This window comes from Chroicocephalus ridibundus, chromosome 2 (assembly GCF_963924245.1).
Source record: "Chroicocephalus ridibundus chromosome 2, bChrRid1.1, whole genome shotgun sequence".
Taxonomy (NCBI): Eukaryota; Metazoa; Chordata; class Aves; order Charadriiformes; family Laridae; genus Chroicocephalus; species Chroicocephalus ridibundus.
In genome coordinates, this window is record NC_086285.1 from 25194137 (window position 1) to 25215372 (window position 21236).

General features: G+C 39.6%; 1 protein-coding gene across 2 annotated transcripts; it reads left to right on the forward strand.

The window, feature by feature from the left end:
* The first annotated feature begins 105 nt into the window (after window positions 1-105).
* Window positions 106-15214, forward strand: STEAP1 (STEAP family member 1). Of its 2 annotated transcripts, none has more exons than XM_063324795.1 (5): window positions 106-486; window positions 3815-3919; window positions 6042-6554; window positions 8031-8195; window positions 9984-15214. In XM_063324795.1, exons 2-5 carry the CDS (start codon window positions 3827-3829, stop codon window positions 10239-10241), a joined length of 1029 nt encoding a protein of 342 aa, XP_063180865.1. In that variant the 5' UTR covers window positions 106-486; window positions 3815-3826; the 3' UTR covers window positions 10242-15214. The 2 variants fall into 2 exon arrangements, with proteins under 2 accessions (XP_063180865.1, XP_063180866.1); XM_063324796.1 differs by lacking the exon at window positions 9984-15214 and adding an exon at window positions 8555-8676.
* Window positions 15215-21236: the final 6022 nt, after the last annotated feature.

Genomic DNA, 21236 nt, shown 5'->3' on the forward strand with positions numbered 1-21236 from the left:
TCTTCCTCCTCCTCCCTCCTGCGGGGCGGGGAGGGCGCAGGTGAATGCGCCCTTTGTCCAGCCCGAGGCCCCAGCGGACCCACGGCCGGGCGTTTCTTGGGGCGGCCGGCCCGGGCACCGCGGCCCCGGGCGGTGCTGGAAGGGACACCTCGAGGCCACGCCGCCACGCCGCTCTCCGGTGCCCGCTGGTGTGGAGGACGGGACCCCGGCTTGCACCCCGGGAAGCGGGGTGGGCGCGGAAGGCGGGGCCCGGAGGGGAGGTGGAGGCTGCGGCCGGGCTCCCCCCCCGCAGCTGCTCCCCTCCTCGGAGCCCGGCAGAGCCGCCCCGCGCCCGGGTACCGCCGCCCCGCGCCGCACCGCCGCCGGCGGGGGCTGCCCCACTGCTGACGGAGACGAGCCGGGACCCGCCGCTCCCACCGCCCCCGCCCCGCGGCCGGGGCTCCGTCCTCCGTCGGGAAGAAGAGGCTGCGCTGACGGCAGGCCGAGGTGGGTGAGCCCCGAGGAGGCGTCCGCGCCCGCATGGCCGCGCTGCCGACCGGTTCCGGCGCGGGGCCCAGCCCGCCCCGTGGCCGCGGACGGGACGGGACGGGACGGGACGGGTCCCTCCGGCGGGAGCGAGCTCGGGCTCCCCGCGGGGCCCGGCCTCCCCCGGGTAGCGGGGCGAAGCGGCCGGGCATGAGGCTGGCAGCGCAGCCGGCCCTGGGTGCCCCGGGCACACTCTGACCGGGGCGAAGCGCCGAGAGACGCTCTCCTGCCCCAGCCCCCGGGGTTTTATTAGGTTTTCCGCAGAGGTCAGCAGAAGTTTTGAAGAGCGGGGAAAGTTATTTACTCGCGTGGCAAGTGCTTACCCCGTGCAGCAGGCACTTTAAAAGCGAGACAGTTATCCCTCACGCTTTCACGCTGTCATTTTCCGATGGTGCCAAAGGAGAGAGATGCAGTCACCATCCCGTGCCTCTTCCATCACCTCATCGCTATTATCACAGCCTGTTTATTTTACCCATTTTTCTTTTTTTCGTGGAGCCAGCACTGAAAACCCTTACTCAGGAAAACCTCTCGTTGACTTTGGGTGATGTTTTCTCGGGGTAATGCCTGCACAGCGTGGGTCCCCGTTGGTTCAGTGTTATAATGAGTCTGTTTTCTCAGTACAAAATGCAGTAGCATACTCGCAGTGTTGGAAACTTGGCCTTCTGCAGCTGGACACCCTCCATCCTCATTCACAGCTGACTCACAGAGAAGAAGGGGTGTGCGCTGAGGATGGACATTACTACAACTGTTTTCTTTCATAACAGTTGTGACTTAGATAGGGCTATAACGGATTAGTTTCTGTCTCTCACAGGACTTCTAAATTTTTTTCTTCAGATGTATTCCAAAAAGACACATGCTGTAGATGACTCCTTTCTGGCAATTCATAAGGCACTGAATAGTGGAATTATAAATGTCTTGTATTTAGGATTTTCCAGGACTATTACTGTGCTTTGTTATTGGGGGTACCCAAGAAATAATTTTATGTTAACTTTGGTGTCAGAAGCCAAGTGGACTATTATGGTTCAGCACCTATGTTTCCTTGCATGCAGCCACATGGCTGTAACCCATATTTCCATGGATGAGCCCATGCATTCATTCACACACACTTTCTTTTTTCTTTCCGTTTTGTCTTCCGCTGCATAAACTATTAACACTGTATTTAACATTGTTTTAAACATTGTTTCTCTAAAGAAACAATAAATGGGCTTTTAGGATCAGCAGCTGGCATTCTAGCTCATGGATTATTTTTTTTGACATCATGATCTCATTTACTACATCCTCATCAATACAAACCTTTAGCTAGCAGCTATTACTGGGCTCTTCATTGCTAAATTTTCTAAATGAAGAGTGATAGCAGCATGAGAATCAGGTGAGTCAAGCTCATCCACACAGAGCTTCCCCATCTAAAATATGCTTTTGGACCCCCAAGATAGTGCGGTAGTCAGAAAAGGAGAGCTATGAAGTGGCTGGGATCACTATGTAAGCTCATGTAGACTGGTTGAAAGCTCAATGGAGATCAGTACAGAAAAAAAATTAATTAAAAAGCAGCAAATATCTGAGCCACAAGCTGTTTTAACAATTTTAAGAAATCAGTCTCATTACCTAAAAGAGTAAAAAGTCAGTCTGTAAGTTTACATCCTGTTTTTTCCACATCAAACTTTAAAAATCAGAGGATAGGCCTCAAAAACAGTGTGACTGCCCTTCTTATTCTCAGTTCTTTTAAAAATAGATGTGGAGCGCACTGTATTTGTGATCATTTTTTTTCCAGGCAAGTGCCTTACACTGAGTTCTGTTTGTAAACTATTCTTTGTCATTGTAAAAGCTAGAAATACAGTTTACTAAAACATACAGAAGTAGAAATTCTCAACTAATCATTGGACTGCAGGATCTGAGGTTTTATGAAGATATCCGATACTCAAAACTTGTGATAAAATCACTGGGACTAGCCCTAGGAATAGGGGGGAAAAATAGAAATGTGCCTTCATCAGCCTATGCTTTCTTGTGTGCAGGATATACAAACCATCCATTAGCTGGTGTAGGAAAGGGTTAACAGCCTGACCTTCACACAGAAGCTCTTGTTGACCCTACTCTGCAACACTTGTCTGAAAGGTTATGCCCAAAGGGAGAGCTTGCTAGCAGGAGGGAAAAATCCAAAGAGAAATACTCAGGAAAAGAATACTTCAGCTTCAGGAGTCTGGTGGCCTGGCAGAGACCAAACTCTCATAGCAGACAACACAAGACCGTAGGACTCACCCACTGAAGAAACCAGACACAGTGAAAAAAGTACAACTGTCAAAATCTGATTTGTCCGTGCAATTTCCAAAAAAGGTTTATGGATATAAAAGAATCAGTAGTTAGCAAAACAGTTTCATATCTAGTAATTCATCTTTTCCGTAGGAAAGTACATGGAGGAGCTACCTAGTCACTGTCTTAAAGGTAGCCACAGAAAGTCATGCTGTGGTACGGCACCCTGAGCTTCCAGTGGTGTGGTGCTAGTGCCTCTCCTCCTGCAGTGTGCGACACTGTGATGCACACGTGGGAAGTCCATGTTGCAGGGTCCTTGCAGTCCTTGTAGTTATTTTACAGCCCTCAAGATACTGTCTTTCCTGCTATCCTAGCATTTTCAGAAACATCTCTGTTTATCCATTCTCTTCCTTTTTTCTTTCTGGTTTCTGATCTCTTGTAGTCCTGAATGGCTTAGAACCATTTCTGCTTGTACTTGTGGGTGTTGAGTACTGTCAGTGTACCTTGGAACAGCATGAGTGAAGCTCCAGCTGGCCTTTCATGACAATTTTGAAGGGAGAACATACCTCTAAAGCCACAGAGTTACTGTCAGGTAGACCAATCCTAAAACCTAAATCCTCAAAAATATTAGGAACAACACATTTGCATGAGTTTCTTGCCTCAGAAAGTCACATGAACTTACCAAAATCCACCTTCATAACATTTTCATGTTATTTCTGTCAGCCGTTTCAAACTTTATTGTTGCGATTTAAAAGCTTTCAGCCTAAATTAATTCATTCATTCCACTGGTGACATGAGCATTTAGCTTTACTATTATTTTTCATCAGTGATTTGGTTCTGTTGATTCATATCCTCTTTTAGTCTCCGCTTTACTTAAAAAACAAGCTGAGCTTTTCTGTTCTCTTCTGAGAGAACACACTTTCCTTTCCCCAGATTGTCGTACCTTTTCCAGCAAATGGGCAGAAAACTTTTTGAGGGAAAATAGGCTTCAAAGTTCCAGTAGGGCATTTCAAAACCTGTTTTACATCCTGTGTTTGTTTTGCAGGGAGTTTCCGCAATGGAGAAGAGGGAAGGTGATAATCATGCCATTGATCAGAATGCAGGTCAGAGCATCATGCCAAGAAGAAATACAGGAAACCTTAGCAACTTGGTAATGTTTCTGTAAAAAAGTAGCTCATAAGTTACACGGAATATCGCAATCTTTCATTCGATTTTGTCCAGAAACACTGTGTTCCCATCACACTGGCATATCATCAATACTTGTAAAGGCTTGTCACAATATTGACATGAAGAGATAAAAAGATAAAGAGCATCTCATTCAGTTTAATCACAGTCCATGCTAAAAAATACACAGTTTGGGCCAGCTAAAAACTAAATGAAGTTAGTTTCTAGTTGCATTTTATCAGATGAGCAAAGCTCGGTAGAAATAATTTGGGATTTCATACAGGAATATAAAATTTAACTTTGGAGGAGTCTTCGTAATTGCCACATCGCATTCAGTACATTTTCCACACCACACAAAAAAGTCCAGAGAAAAAATCCACTCCAACAGCATTTGCCTCTGCAACTGCTGATGCACAGAAGTAGTTCAAGCTACAACTTTCTATTCTAATGTGAACTGTCTCACAGGCTGTGAAATACTAAATTAGGCTTTACAGACTCTTTTTAGGAGAAGCATGGTTTGGATGTGAATCTCAGTTTGTATAATTTATACCAACTTCTGATTCTGCAATGCATAGACTACACTCAACTTTTCTTCACAGACTAGAGAATAAAAGTTACTTAGGCTACACCTTCACTGTTACAAAGATATGTTTTTATCATCAGATAAACATGTAGTAGCCATTCAGCTAAAAAATCCTAATGAAGACCATGCCCTTTAATTTTACTGTGAGGCACTGCAGAAGAGTCAGTCAGATGTGGGGGGAACAGGCTACCTTGTCTCCAATTAGGATTTTACAGCAAGATTGCAGTGTCTAATTTTATTTCTCTGTTAAAAAGAAACACCTATATAACATCGAAGACAAACACAAGACTTGCACCCACTTAACCTTGCATTATTTACAAGTAGTACCTTGCTTGAATTGGCTGCTTATTCAGCTTCAATGTAAGATTTTATTCTTAAGAATAAAGCCACATAATATTGCTGAGACAGAAACATCTCCTGTATCCTAGTAGAAAGCTAACTTACAACTTTCAAACTACTAGTATTTGCCTTCCTCTAAGCAGACAGTGCCATTTCACTTTCTGGAGGTCCAGATATCTGCCACATCAGTCATTCTAAAGCTGAGCCGTTGCAGCATTAGTTCAGTTTTACTTTATATTTCAATTTAATATTAAAGGACTTACATGTTTATTACCTAATGTTGTCAGTTCTCAGTTCTGTACCCCTGGACAGCTGTCTGCTGCATCGAGTGCAATGTCCTGCTCTTGGTACATATATTTTCATTTTGTATGTATACTGATCATGTACCTCTTCCATGAACTATAACTATGGGGCAATCTTTAAATATATTATCTCAGTGTAAAATAGTTTACACTAAAATTTTTTACTAGCTTAGGTCATTCTATAGTCTGTGATAATTCTGCCAAGATCTTCTGTGAGACTAGAATCAAGCCATGCCTACTTGGCAGCAGAAAATTCAGCTTTTTTAAACTGAAGTGACTCAGTTTCACAAGTTTTCATAAAAGTTAAGAGGACACTCTTACATTTGTGCAGGAGAGGAAGAAGACCACAAAAATTGATGCTGGAGTTGACAGATGCGCAGCTGGTCTAATACACTGGATCCCAAACATTTCTACTTACATCCTTATACCCCCAGTGAAATATCATTAAAATAGCAGTGACTGAATGAAATATTTTATTGTCTTGACTCTGGATTCTGTTATTGTGCGTATTATTTGGGCTGCATCATTAAGTCTGTAGCTGAAATCTGACATTTTAAATCTGTAGCTCCTATCATAAGAAGCTGTAATGATGCTTTACATAATGTAAATAGTGTAGTTAACTTCCTGGAATTAAAATCTATTTTGAAATCACCATAGGTAATGAATGACAAATGAGAAATCTATGCTAAAACTGCCTTGCTTACCTCCTGACTATGCTGTTTGAAACATTATGTTTTCAAGCTATCTTGTCTTTAATAGTGTGTATGTTTTGTATATGGTTTCAGTGCAGTACAGTGTAAAAGCCATGATGACAAATACTGTCTTTACTGAAGTTTTTAATCTTCTCTTGAGCTCACTTGGTATTTCCTTTCTGTCCTTTCCAGAATGTGGATATGCAAGTCACCAATCCACCAGAAGCAGCTGCACTTTTTAATTTACATCAAGCACACCATTTTGGTGAGTTTGAACACTCTTCAGAACAACACTGTAAGCAGGATCTGTTCCCCAAGTGGCACTTGCCAATGAAGATAGCATCTGTGATCTCATTATTAACATTTATTTACACTTCTATGAGAGATGTCATATATCCTTTTGTAACCAGAAAGGAAAATGTTTTCTATAAAATTCCAATCCTTGTCATAAACAAAGTTTTACCAGTGGTTTCAATTACCCTTTTAGCACTAGTATATTTACCAGGAATATTAGCTGCTGGTTTTCAGCTGTACTTTGGCACCAAGTATAAAAGGTTCCCCCAGTGGTTGGACAGATGGATGTTATCAAGAAAGCAATTTGGACTTCTCAGTTTCTTCTTCGCTGCAATGCACGCCTGCTATAGCTTATGCTATCCAATGAGAAGATCATACAGATACAAGCTGCTGAACTGGGCATTCCAGCAGGTATGATGGGCACACAAATGCCAGGTCTTCTGTATTCAGAAAATCCTTGTTTTGGTCATTCAAACAAATCTGGATGGTGTGGGGGGGTGCATTTTCATTGTCTTCATTTCATTTTGAAGCAGATCCCCACAGTGCACTGTTAAGGGATAGAGTAAGACCTAGTTGTTAATGTTTGTAATGGAGAGTCAAGAGTCATCACAGTTGTGCCAGTGTGTATTAAATAAGTCATTTTCTTCATCTGGGATTTTTTATCTCTCTGTAAAATGCACACAATTATACCTGCCTCACAGGAATATTTAAGTCTTTGGCACACCGTTAGTTTAGTGTGGATTAATCTTCTCTGCACCAGCGGAATCTATCTATCATCTACAAAAACTGAGCACACACCCTTTTTAGACATATTCTTTGTGAGTGAATTAGCCTGCAATGAACGAGAGCTGAGCTAAATTGTAATCATCTGTATTTGCCAGAAACTAAATTTGTGAACACTGATGGCTCCACAATTAGGTTGATGCACACTAACTTGTTAAAAGAAATTCAGTCATGCTTCTGAGTCATGGGCAACAATTGGCTGGCAAAGCTCCCCGAGATCCTCTGTGACTAGAGAATTCCTCGTATTTGCGGATCACCTTGAGTGCCACGAGTACTGCAGTATAAGGAATATTCCAATATAAGGTATATACTGCAAATGTACATTTTTATTATCCTCAGTCTAATCTAGAGTTTTATTAAAAGCGCAGTATGATGTTATCAGCTTCCTAAGAATTCTGTAAACAGTCAAACTACCTGTGGAAAACTCTGAAATTAGCCTTACCAGTAATCTGACTTGAATGGATTCCAGTTCTCAAGATGAAGAAATGATCGTATTTGGGGCATATTACTCCATGGTGATCACTCGCAGCATCAAAGCGCTGTTGCAAGTATTCATAAGTAGGAGAAGCTTTGACATCAGTTTATTAAAATCACAACCTTTTCATCCATACCACCCACCATATTCAGTGCAGCTGAATGTACCAAGTTGTTGTTTTTAAAAAAAATAGAGCTAAACAACTTATCCTGGCAGGATACCATCATGAATAATACCTGCAGAATTAGCTCCCTGGAATAGTGCCGTTAATATATCTCCTGTTGTCATACTCTCCAGATATGGCATTTAGCCATAGATGGAATTTTTTTGTCAAAGGGTAAGACTTCTGCTGTGAAGGCAGGCTAACAGGCCTCTGAACCAGTCTCTCCTGGGCCAAGATGCTGATGAAGTCTAAATTCTTCTCACTGAAAGCTCACCTTTGCTCTGCAGGTACTAGTGGAGACTTTGTCATCAGAAGTAAATAGCAGTTACATTCAGAGACACTCAAACAAATAAAAATACCATGTTTCTTGGCTAATTTCCTGAATGTTATGGTGAAAATAGCTGTATTTCACACAAACGGCTAAGTGTGCCAGTCTGTCATTTTAAATATGGTGTTCTTTTGGCAGGTCAAACAAAAAAAAGAAAATGCCTGGATTGAACACGATGTTTGGAGAATGGAGATTTATGTGTCTCTAGGAATTCTGGGACTTGCTTTGCTGGCCTTGTTGGCAATAACATCAATCCCATCTGTCAGTCACTCTCTGACCTGGAGAGAGTTCCACTACATTCAGGTACGCATGAATGTCATTATTGCATGCCATTAGTCCTCATTTGTAGTCTGTATGTTGTCAACTAAGACTATTAGGAGTTAGAAACATCAAACACAGAGGAGGTGAAACCAATCTAAAAGTTTGTTCTGTGCTCTTTGTTAATTGCTTTGCAAGAAATGTTTGTTTCATTTGTTAATTTGTCAGCAGAAAAGGCTGTCAGGTTCAGGGTACAAAGTGGGAAGAAAGACAACTCCAAACCACTTTTTTGCTCCTCTGACCTGGTGACCAGCAGCAATTGTCCCTTTAGGACCTATTCTTAGGTCAAGGTCTCTCTGATGCTGAAGGCATTTCAGTCATCTTGTGGGCATCTTATGTTTCAGGAATGCCCTGTGTCCTGCTGAATTGGGAGTTGGTGGTATTGAACCAGCCAATGCTGTTCCATACTACATGGGATTCCATTACACGATGAGAATTGCTTCTTGCTCCCTTGGAACTGTTTTGGCAATTCTTTACTTCCTGAGCAGTACCAGGTGGCTGGAAAGTCCAGGAGAAGGCTTCTGCCCAGTAATACATGCAAAGGTGTTCCATCTGCAACATTATTAGCTTCATAACCCCCTCCAAAAAAGGTGTATTCTGAAAAGGAGGCATCTTAGAACAGATGCATAATCAAATACAGCCAGTCCCGAGTTTGCTACAGATGTGCTTGTTTCGTTCACCTAAGTATCTAGTTTGCTCTGAGTTCTCCTGCATTATACGCAGCAATAATCAGGGGTGGTTCTGCTGACATCAATATGATCACGCTAGGGTTAAGCAACTGTTGAATTAGGTCCCTGAACACCAAAATCTGAAAATGTAATGACCTACTAAGTACCTGGCATTTGAAAATTTGATCTGAATTTGAAAGGTAGATCTGAAATGTATCTCTTCCTACAATTACTGATTTGAGATTCTGCCCACTCTGTGAAGTGCATCTTTTGTAGGAAAAGTTTTCAGCTCTACAGAGAATCTATATGGACATGTCTAGTGCATGATTTCTTTTGGTATTAAATTAGCATCGTGAAGAAACCCAGAAGACTAATACTAATATATTGGATTAGTTTTATAAACATTTATACTTGAAAATCAGATTCTGTAGATTTAGCATTTGGAAAGCCAGTGTTTGACTTCATTGATGACTAATTCCATTTTTCTAATAATATCAAGATTGTTATGCAACAAGAAACTCAAAATTACTAGTAACTCTAGAATAAAATTTCCTTTACTCCTGACTTCTGTGGACATCCTAAGCCAAATTTATCACTGTAAGTGGAATGAAAGACCTCAGTTTCCTGTAGCTGTGCAATTGCATTTGTCATAGTACTAGACTTATTAGAGTTTTTGATTTTAATTGACCTCAAAATTTTTCTTTTCAATCAGTTAAGCCATTTATAAATCTGCTTTTGAACTCATAATAATTTATAACAGAAATAAAGTAATTTAGGATACAGATGACATCTATAAATTGAGATATCAAGAACTGACTCTTTTTCAAGAATAGCCTGTAATCTGTGACCTCTTCTCTATATTACCTAAGTATCATACAGTAGCTGAAAAATGTGCCTCAACTGTTTTCTCTTATGGTGGCATAGAGGGGTCCAGGTAGATTCTTGAATTATAGTTCTTAAATTTTAGTTCAAAGCCAATGGTGTCTTTGCTTTGTCTTAAGTGTGTTGGTTGAGGCCCTTCCTGATTTCCATATTTGCTTAACAGAGTACTCTTTTTGCCAAGTTGGAAAAAATAAATACTTCACTATTTTCTTTCTCTTTTCAGAGCAAGATGGGATATTTAGCTCTGCTGCTATGCACTGTTCACGCACTGGTGTTTGCTTGGAATAAGTGGGTTGATGTTAACCAATTTATCTGGTATACACCACCTTCATTTATGGTAGCAGTTTTTCTTCCTATTGTAGTTCTGCTTTGTAAATGCATACTGCTCCTCCCATGTTTTAGGAAGAGGATAAAAAAGATCAGATGTGGTTGGGAAGCTAACACACAAAACAATCAAACTAGCATGACTTCCAGACTGTAGATCAAATATGGACATTTCCTGTCTATGTAGGTAAATATGCTCAAGGTCATGAAACGTTCACTCGTGAGCTCTGTTTTCATATTTTCCATAGGTGTTTCTTTTTCACTTTTCATTTCAACTTCAGAAGTATGGGATACTTGATGCAATTTGGACCTTTGCTAAAACAGAAGGTGGAAACATTCATTTTACACTTTAATCTGTTCAGTGTTCTGGCATTTGATCATTTCTTTCTTCTGACTCACTGCTTTTAAAATCCAAGGGCTTCATTGCCTCAGTCATAATTCTTTCATAGGCAAAAGAAATCATAAATCATTGCTCCAGATGACCACAGAAAGTAAATAAATGATTACACTACAGAACACAGGAATGCCTTCTGCTTCCCACAGCCACGTTTGTTCCTTCGTTAAATATCAGTATTATAATGTGACAACAACTAGAATATTTATCAACCCAGTCCCCTTTAGCACCTGCATCCTACGTTTCACTCTGCAGAATGGGGACCTTGGCACATGAGCCAGACAGAAACTGTGTATTCCCACCAGGTCTTGAACTTAGACAATTGGGCAAGCGGAATTGCAGGGAACTTTATAAGGTAAATCTCTCCTGAGGCTTGGGCACAGTCTAAAAAAAGTTTTAGACTCAAATCTCCATCTTACACAGGACTAGGTGTGTCTCTGTTTACTTAAAACGATAAAACATTTCCCATTTTTTATTCCATGAACACGTTCTTTTGTTTCTGATGCTGGATATTTTCCATGCTTTTGACCTAAGCCTGCAGGCCTTGACACGTGCTAAACTTTATTCGCACAAATTATTCCAGTGGGATAACTCGCGTCAGGTAAATGTGTTTTTCTGTTTACTCTAGGGCCAGCACAATTGTGTGACTGAAGAAAAACACTAAAAATAGTCATTTAAATCTTGACATTGATTTGGTGAGATTTTCATGTAAAATGGCTTCTGAATGCATTTGCTTTCACAAAAATTTTCACATAAGCTAATTAAACCTCATTTTCCTTATGTTGTTAGTATCTATTTTTAAATATGCTATGCAGTAGTTAATATTTTTACCCAGCATCAGGAACATTTTTGCCAGTCTCCCTGCATGAGTTAACTAGGACATGGACTGATGATGCCACCTATTGCTGGGATCATCTGAATGAGAACTGTAATTGCTAATGGCTCTGGTATTAAACAAACAGAAAAACAATGTATGCATTAAAAAATACGTAATACATGGTGCTAATGATCCTGCAGCTAATGATTCTGTTGTACATTTGTGGTCTTGGTACACTGAGCATAAATAACAGACAAATTAAATAGCTACAGGGATACTACGTTTTGTATTTGCCTGGTTATAACTCCATTCAATTATTGCAACTTAAAAGTTGGCCTTGTTATTTGCACTTAATGTAGTACTGTGAAAATAACTGGGGACATGGTGGCCTGTATAATATAGACTAAAGAGAAATGAGTGGCATTGTGTATCAAATCAGTAATGCATGACAGAGGCAAACACTCTAAAACCCAGGAAGCTAGTCTGCAATGTGAAGAATTTTCTAACAGAACAGGAAAAGCGTTGATAACTGAAAACTGGAAAGACATGAATGAAGACACTCCTTGGAAGATGCCATTCAAAGCTATTCATATGGCATGTATAAAACAAAATCAAGGCAAATTAATACGTATATGCATTTAGAGAGCAAAATAGTGCAAGGGAATGATAATGGGCTTTTCACCATATTATCACCATTACCAACTGAAATCTTTTGCACAAGGGCTCTGTTATGGAACAGCTAGATCAGTGAGCATTGAGTAGGGGAGTATGGTCAATATGGTTATGAAGTCAACAGAAGCTGGAAGTTAAGGTTCTGTGCCTTTGGAGTCTGCATCTTACTGCACAGCAGTGGGATTCAGGACACTAAGTCACTGAAAATGGGACTTTGATGCCAAAATTGGTTTGATCCTTATGGATGTTCTTAAAATATTCCATCTCTGAATCTGTAAGATATTGTCTAATTCGGTGACTAACAGACAGATCCTTACTGCTGAAATCACTATAGGTATCACTGCTAGAAAACAGAGCAAGAACTCCATGAACATGTAAATATATTCTCTCTATTCAACACTTCATAAAGAGTTTTTGAGGCCTTTGTTCTAATACGTCTTCATCCAAGCAGCAGAAAGGAACTGTTGTCTGTACCATTGTATTTAGTGCATAAAATCAGAACAAGGCACATCACAAGCATAGAACTCCTTCAGGAAGTACTAAAGAAAATGTATGTGCATGTACATCTTTATTTATCTTCTATTCAAGGTGCAGCAATGATAAATTTAGAAAAATTTAGATTCATCCCACTTCAAGTGGCTGATAAATCGTGTCCTACTGTAATCATGCCCTATTGTATTACCCTGCTTTATGCAATTGTTACACAAGGCAGTGCAAACTAGCATAACTTCATTAATTTCTGTCTCTTAATATAGGTTGACATCCTAACATAAACTACAGGTGAAAACCAATTTCGAGTTCATCACATACTATCCAAACTGACCTTTTATGCTGATCGTTCAGCTGGGGACATTAAGCACAGTTCAGATTTTTCTCTCTAGCACTGCTCAGGAGCAAACCCAGAAGTGCCTTCTACCAGCTGAAATTTGCATACTATGTACAAAAGCTATTCCTAAAATCACACATGACATCCAAACATTCAAGCAGGTTTTTCCCTACTGATTGTCTCAAGTAGGAGACAGGTTTTCTGTGTCACAGCTAGCCATTTCTGTAGAAACCACTGTTGAATGCTTATAGCCAGAATTTGAGACCTCATATCAAGTCTTTTTTCCCTGCATTTTCAGTCTTTAGTAAACTGCTTCTAACTCACTCACTTCCCAATCTGCAGAACTGGAGCAGTAACACTTTACAAGACATTGCAACAGCATTTTCAAGCTTTTAAGGCACTCAGATATAATAGTAAGGGAGGAGAGTCATGTAAGGGCTATAAAGGGCTACAGAAGAAAATGCTATTGCCAGTATTTTATTTCTCCCTTTGTAATAGCCATAATTTAGTTCAACACTAATTAAAATAATTGCATATGTAACTTTTAATTTATGTATGCTTATGTACCTATTTCAAAATTCAGTGTACTAATATGCCTATATACTACTATAATACCTAAAATCAATGTGTGTGCAAATTTTAGGCACTTATTTGTATAACACTGATTACTTTTATACAACTGTGCATCATTAAATGCTTCAATGTATGCTGTGTCTGCCATTGTGTCATACGCATACAGGATATAAGGGTAAAAAGGCACAGTACACTCTAGAAGAGCTGCTGCCATGAACAACAAAAAACCCACACCCCCCATGCTGGTGCAAAGTCCAGAGTCTACAAAGGAGAGGAGACAGAGATATGAAAAGCAAAACGGACACATTCATAGGGGGATGTAATGAAAGGACATTTTTTCTGACAGATCTTTTAACTGACAGATTACATATGCTAGCATTTAGAGGAGATTTTGTGAGAAGGAAGAAAAAGCTGAGATAGTTGTGGAGTGCTTTGGAGGGATACCTATGATCCCTGAAAACACTGATCAAAGACCAGGAAAAGCTCAAGAATGGTGAGGGCATTGTGGAGAGGAAAGGAATATAGGCATATTTTTGTGTAAGAATCCATCACTCCAGTGTAAGTGGATTTGCAGTCCCTCTACAGAAGCTGCAAAGTACTTCCTTCATTTGTTATATGTCCCCAATGTATTTAAGTCAGAGACACAGAATTGAAACTCTGGAGAGAGACTTGTAAATCGCTGAAGGGACTTGAGGAATTTTATGTCAAATTTACCTGGGGTAGCCAGACCCCAGAATACTATTCCCAAGAAGTGGTACCAACAATCAGTGCCCAAGAAGCTAGAGACAGGGCTGTGCTGGCTATGGTTTCATGTAAATTCCTGTTGACAGCAACATTTACCGTAAGCAGTCCCTCCCTTTGGCCACTCTTCACTGTTCTCTCAGTTCTGCAAGTGTTCAAAGCTGTGAAGTTAATCAGACCAGGCAATTGGATACAGTTGAAAAGTAGGGAAAAGCAGCAGGGAAAAGAATGATTCAGACAGATCCATACACTGGTCTGATTCACCTGACAGCCATGCACATGTGCCAGCAGGAAGGCAGGAAAGAGAAATGGCACAAAGGGGCAGCTTAACTTAAACCAGCTTAAACTGCAAAAATTCAAAACTTAAGTTATTTCATCCTATTGCAGTAACAAGAACGTTTCATTGCTTCACTTATATGTCACGTTCTCAGTTTTCCATGAATCAGTAGGCAAAAATGTGTTCTAGAAATTGTCACCAAAACCATACAAAACTGACTGACCTCTCCATGACTGTGGACTGCGTGGCTTCATTTGTAGAGATGATGATCTCATGTCTTCCCTTCTTTTCTGCTACATCCATAGTTTCTAGTACTGTCCCTTGATAATATGAAATGTTATGTTAACATAATTAAATGTTATGTTAATTTTTGAAATTCAGACTATTTTCTGTTAGCTGATTTGCTTAAAACGGCATTAACAGAATCATTTAAAAGAACAAAACAAAACAAAAAGATTTTTGAAAACATGCTGAATCCACCCCTGGAGAATGTAGTATGTTGTAGTCACTGTAAGCGTCTGGCAATGGCTGATCATTGCCACTGATTTTTTTCAGTAGTGCCAGGTTTTCTTGATCAAAATAATTTATTTTCTGAGACCTTGGACTCCTTAAAAAATCTCATTGAATTCAGTTGCATCAGAGTTAAACTTTTGCATCATTGTTTGAACTTTTCCATAGATTGAATGTAACATTTGAATGGGTGTGGTGAGCCTAATTTATTAAGCATGCATAACAAGATTTTAGAGGTTTTCATACGAAAATATATAAAAGCAGTCAGTGAAACAGACTCTATAATCTTATAAAAAAGACGACCACAGCTACTTCCAATAAAGATGATGCAACGGAAGATACAGTTGTTTTGTCTTTTTTGTTTCTTTCCTTTTATGTATATTTCACCTTTGTAGCACAAAAGTATGTTACTGACATAAATATGCTATGTCCTTGACTTGGTTAAAGACATGTAGTCCCTGTGGGACTGGTAGAATACTACCACATCTACTGATGAAAGTATTTGGTCCTTAAATTTCACCTTTTGGGGTCATTATTAAAAAAGAAGTGAAGCAAGTGTGGAGTTTTTTGAACTGGACAGTCAGTCTTGTAGTTTGCAGTCATGTGCAGTGTTTATATACATGTTTACACTGTTTTTGGATGTACTCTACAGAAAAAGAATTTTCCACGTGAATTTCTCCATTACTTGAAATGTTGAGAAGTATCTTACTGCTGGACTTGAGGAATAGCCACATAACCCATCTCCAATTTTCCTTGCCTGTCCACCTATACCTGTGCATATATAAGAATAACTTAACAATGCATTTAATTCATTCAAAAATATGCTAAGTATTCTAACAGGAAATCCTTAAAAAGACAAAAAAAAACCAAGAAGCCGGCATGGGAAAAAAATGAGCCACTAGCAGGGCACCTCAAGCACCTCTGCAACAGTTTAGCAGTCTAACAACTGTTTGATGGCACCCATAATTAAAATAACGATGGCTTTCTCTTGTGCTTTCTAATTTGCAATAGACTTAGTGCATTCACAAGGATATGATCAACCTAAATTACTCATTCCCAGATAATTAGTGTTAGACAAAAGGGTATTCTGGGGCAGAGGAAAGCTGGGACTATGAAGCAAAGAGGCATTAACATGGAATGGGAAGGAACAGGACAGTTGGAGACCTGAGATAAAGAGGAAACATTGCAAGCACTCAGATTTTCTTGTGAGATGAAAGAGTAAAGGAGCCCAATGGATGTTAAAGGGGAAAAATAAGTAGGTGGAGGATAATGAATGACATTAACACATCATCAAGATAGCGGGGAACAGAAATCCTTAGTTGGGGAGATGGTAAAATGGAGGACAACTGAACGACAGATGAGAGACAGTGTGAAAAAAATGAAGTGAATCCTTGAAACCAAGGGAATGGGAGGGCTGGTTATCGACATGGAGCCGAGGAATGGAATGAACAAATACAAAGATCCCAGGTGTGTGCAGAGTTTGGCCTGCAGAATCTATTATGTTGCAACAACCTCTGCATCCCTGAAATACCATTTGAGGCATTTTGGGGGAAATCTGTTGAAATTCCACTGGTATGCATGAACATCAGCAAGATTATAAGTGGTTCTATGACTTGGAGGAATTATCCTCTGAGATGTAGCCCTACAATTTTATTATGGATTAAGAACATACTGTTTCTGAAGCTGGGAAGACATGAGTCATAGATATTGCTCCACTTTTCATAATAATCTAAATATAAACTGAGCTATCTTCAAATAGATTGTGCTTATAGTGGAGCCGACATGGCTGCTTTACTTCCTGGTAAAGTGTACAGTATGTTGTGCTAAATGAAGAAAAACGTTTATGTAAGACACAATGAAGCTAAGACACTCTTAAACATTACTTATGCAAAATAAGGAACCAACTGAAACCGGAGAATTAGATCATGCATTAGACTATATTCAGAAAAGTATTTCCTAATAACTTCAGTTTTATCTGTGTTCTGATATCACTACTCTACTAAAAATATTTAATCCTCACCATTTAGTTCTTGCAGAGGCAAAATTCCCAGTGAAATCAATGGGACTTCTACTTAGCTATTCAGTCAGGTTTGTCCCCTGCAGTCACATAAATACTTTAGGTCTGTCTTCTCCTTGACACAATTACCAATAAATTGTTCACCTTCTCCAGTGTTTGACATGGACTCTATTCTGCCGTGTACCCTGCATCAAGACAGACTTTTCAAGGGAACAGCACTAAAATTTATTACCATTTCTCCATTACCAGAGCCTGTCCTGGAGCACTCCCTATCACAACACAGCAGCTGAGCCATGAAATCTCCTCCTCACCAACTGCCCAGCTTCATTCAGCCCTGGTTTTACATCCTATGCTTGCTTAGATATTTCTAAGTTCCTCCCTGAAACTCTTCCATATAATCGGGTTCTTATACCTTTCCGACACCAAGGTGCTAAAAGAATAAGTGAAAATTGGTAGTAGGGAATGCCAGTGGTGAGGAAGAGGGAAACGAAGCACATAGGGTAAGTGGGAATGGGACACACTTAGCTACTAGAATGAGGTGAGTGTTGGTGAATGAAGCAGGGGGAAACTGAGAGCCTACAAAAAGTTTGGGAGATGAAAGGTGGGGGGTAACGTACTAACTGGCCCTTTTAATGCCCTTTTCCCTCTGTTTTCTCATTGTTATTCCTCCCTGATCCACCTTGATCCTTTCCTTTCTCCTGCCTTTGGTCCTTTCACTAAACATCCCACAGTTAGTCCTGCACATTCTCACAATCCCCTTAAAATAGCCCATAATAATTTTCATACAATTCTCTTCCCCTTGCATACCATAACAAGTCCTGCATCCCTTTAGAAAAAGGGATCTTTAGTTCGTATTACATTTCAGGGGAAAGAGTTTCTTCCATTGATCACCTTGAAGGGTTTCACCCCAGGGACAATGATCTGGTCATTCCCCTTGGATTGCCTTGGCAGTAGGCAGTTTGGCTTCATTTACATTGATCAGTGTGGTGGGTTCCTTTGCCTCTCATTGCTCCTCTGACCCCCGTTGGGTCTTTGTGTTCACCATGATTAGCCTTTGATCATTTAACCTAACAGTACAGAGAAGAGCATCTGAGATGGGCAGGGTGTGGATCAACTGCTTTACAGGAAGGGGCTAAAAATGTGGAAGATGTTCAAATGAGAGGGGAGAAGGTGGAAGGGGACAAAATCAAGTTTTACAAAATATTGAAGATAGTGGATAAGATAAACACAGAACTGTTTTTCACCAAGTCCACGTTACCAGGACTAGAGAGGACTAGAGGATTCAATGAAACTAGTAGGACATCAGTTTACAACTGGTTAAGAAAGTGCATCTTTATGCAGTGGTGCTGCCAGGGGAGGCTGTGGAGGCAAACAGCATCAGCAGGTTCAAAAGGGGGTTAGACAAACTCAGGAACAACAGCCCCTAACGCAACACTAAATGCACTCTATGATATCACTAAGGCAAATAGGATTTGGGAGGAGGATACAAAATACAGCGGCCAGGCTAGCATACTCTCCTTAAATAGCATTTTGGTTTACTGCTTTTGAATGTCTACTAATGGGTTAGATAGATAGGCTATTGGTCTAACCAAGAAGGGTGTTTCTTATGTTCCTATACTTTGAAAGGAAATCTCTCAGACTCTAAGTTTTATAACTGGAAAACAAGTGTTTTGGGAATGACAACTTAAATCCTGAAGAAAAAGCTACTGCTTTGATCTCGAAAAGAACTGCTTGATTCTCAGGCTCCATACAACTCACTGGCCTCAGTTCATTTCTGTGGAAATAACTACATAAATCTTCACAGGACTGGGAACAGAGTTAGTATTTCACTGTTTTATAAAGATACATATTTTCCTCTCACAGTGCTAAGTTGCTGTTGAATTATCATGGTTTCATTTTCATTTGTCAGAGAATATTTTGCACAGCTGGCATGGTCCGATTCAGTGAAACAAAATGTTCAGAATAAACTAACTGAAGACCTAACCTAAGACAATGTATACGTAATGAGAAGGTTACAAATGTTTTACAGGTCAAATGATAGATTTCTACATTTTCACAACCATGATGCTGCATGCTACGTGGTGTGATCTTGATTCATTTTCATTTTGCTTCTGCTCTCAAGAAAAACCTGTGGTCTGCAGCCTTATGAAGGGAATTTGAACTCAAAGAGCTAAAATCCTGTTAGTAAAACGAACGTGCTAGTCTTAGGCTGCCAAATGGCAGTCAAGCCACAATCTAGTCTATGCTTCCCTCAGCTACTCTAGTATTCAGGCAAGTATTATTGTCTTTTAAATTAATTTTTCAGTTTTGCAATTTCCATGCTTCACTAGGAAGGACGTACATCTGTTCTTGGTTAACAAGTCAACTGACTGAAAGTTTTTCTCTAGATTTAATTGTTTGCTTCATAAAAATAATCTATTTTTCCCCTGCCTTTGGGTCCAACAATTATTGCAGGCACAAGATCACATTTTTAGAACCTACTGTCTCACTTGGTAGATGCCTTCTAAGATGAGCAGCCACAAATCAAGAAGAAAAAATCTGACCTTCTATAACTCACACCACAAAGCAAATGTTGTTTCAGAGTTATAGGGAGAAGTGGAAAGGTCATACATGACCTTGTGCTCCATACAAAGCCAAGAACAAAGGTCCTGAAACCCCTTAACTGGGCTTCAACAATAGCTATGGAAAACCATAGTCAGAGAAAGCTAGGAGAGGTTTCCTTCCTTCAGCTTCTTTCTAGTGAATAAAATTAACCTGCTAGCTCATAAAAGCAGAAACAATCCTCACTGTTTTTCTACTTAGATTGCCTTAGAAATAGAATTGTAAGACTGGATCTCTTGTACTTTTGGTTGCTTTGTGTTTGGGAGTTTTTGTTGATTTTTGTTTTTTGGGGTGTTCTTTTTTTTGTGGGAGTCCTCTGTTTTAGACAAATCATTCTTAATTTGTAATTCCTCTTGGAAAGAAGGAGATACACTATCTTGTTTTGCATGACTTGCTGGGATTTCTCAACTGTGGCTTATTAAACGTGCTCTATAAAGGCTTTCATTCTGTTTCCTTCATTCTGTCTCTTTTTTCCTTTCCTTTTTCTTTTTTCTTTCCTACTTTTTTATTCTCTCCTCCTCAAAAGAATATCTAAATGTTTTTATTTATCTATTTCAGTTTGTCTTTCCTTGCTTTTGACTAACGAAATTCATATCCTACAGGGTCTGAAAAAAGTATCTGGACAGTTAGTAAAAAGGGAACATCACAAATTGATGAAATCCAAAGAGTGAAGGAAGGAAAGAGATTTTAGTTGGGGTATCTACTATTCATTTTTGTTCTTTGTTTAGTTAGTGGTTAGTTCTTTGGGGTGGGTTTGTTTTTTAAAGAGTATATTTATTAAAAAATGACAACTTTTCAAGTAAACAACAACATGAAATTAATTAAAAAATCGGAAAGACGTAAAAAACAAAACTACAATTTGTTTGTACCAAAAAAAAAAGTAAAAATAGCTTTCAATTTTCTAAATCTCTCAGATACATTTTGTCCTTATAAAGAATGTGTAAGAGGTATAAGCTTTATTTTTAGAGTAATTGCAGGCTGCCATGTGAAAAAGTTGGTTGGCCTGAATGTTCCTGGCATTTTTGCTGCTAAGTGCATTTTTTCTGCTAAGTTATGAAATTAGCTGTGTTGGGGGTAGTATGCCAAACGATTGTATTTGGATTTGTTGCCCTGATAGGAAGCAAATTTTTGTGTGTTTGTTTTCACTCTCTTTCCACGGGGAAATCCCCGGGGCTTTGCTTTCCCCTTGCCAAGAGGAAGAACCAGAATATCTGTTTCCATTTGCCAATTGGAAACTCCTTTGTTATGTTCCATCCCTTAAAGGAAGAAATAATAATGCTGTCCTGGACTTTGCTAAAGAAAGAAAAACACCTGCTAAGAAAAATAATCTCCTTTTTTTAACAGATTGTTTAAGAAAGGCCTTTAACAAGATATCTGAGAATTATGTTGCCCATAGATCTTTGTATATAATTTGAGAGAACTGTAACTATCCAATTTCATCATCTCACTAAAGAGACATGGTCCAATTTTGCAGAGAGTTTAAGTATATAAAAGGAATGTATATACCCTTGCTCCCATGCTAAACTCCATGCAAAACGGGAACATCTTTATGCTCCTCGTGCTTGAATGCATCAGTTACACAGCAATGAAAGGGAGGCTGTAGGTGTTTTAGTCACAATTTCAAATGAGGATATTCAAACTGCAAAACCTCCAAAAGGTGCAAGGAAAACACAGGATTGAGTGAAACCCTCCAAACTGCCTTGATTTTAATTTGTAAATGTACA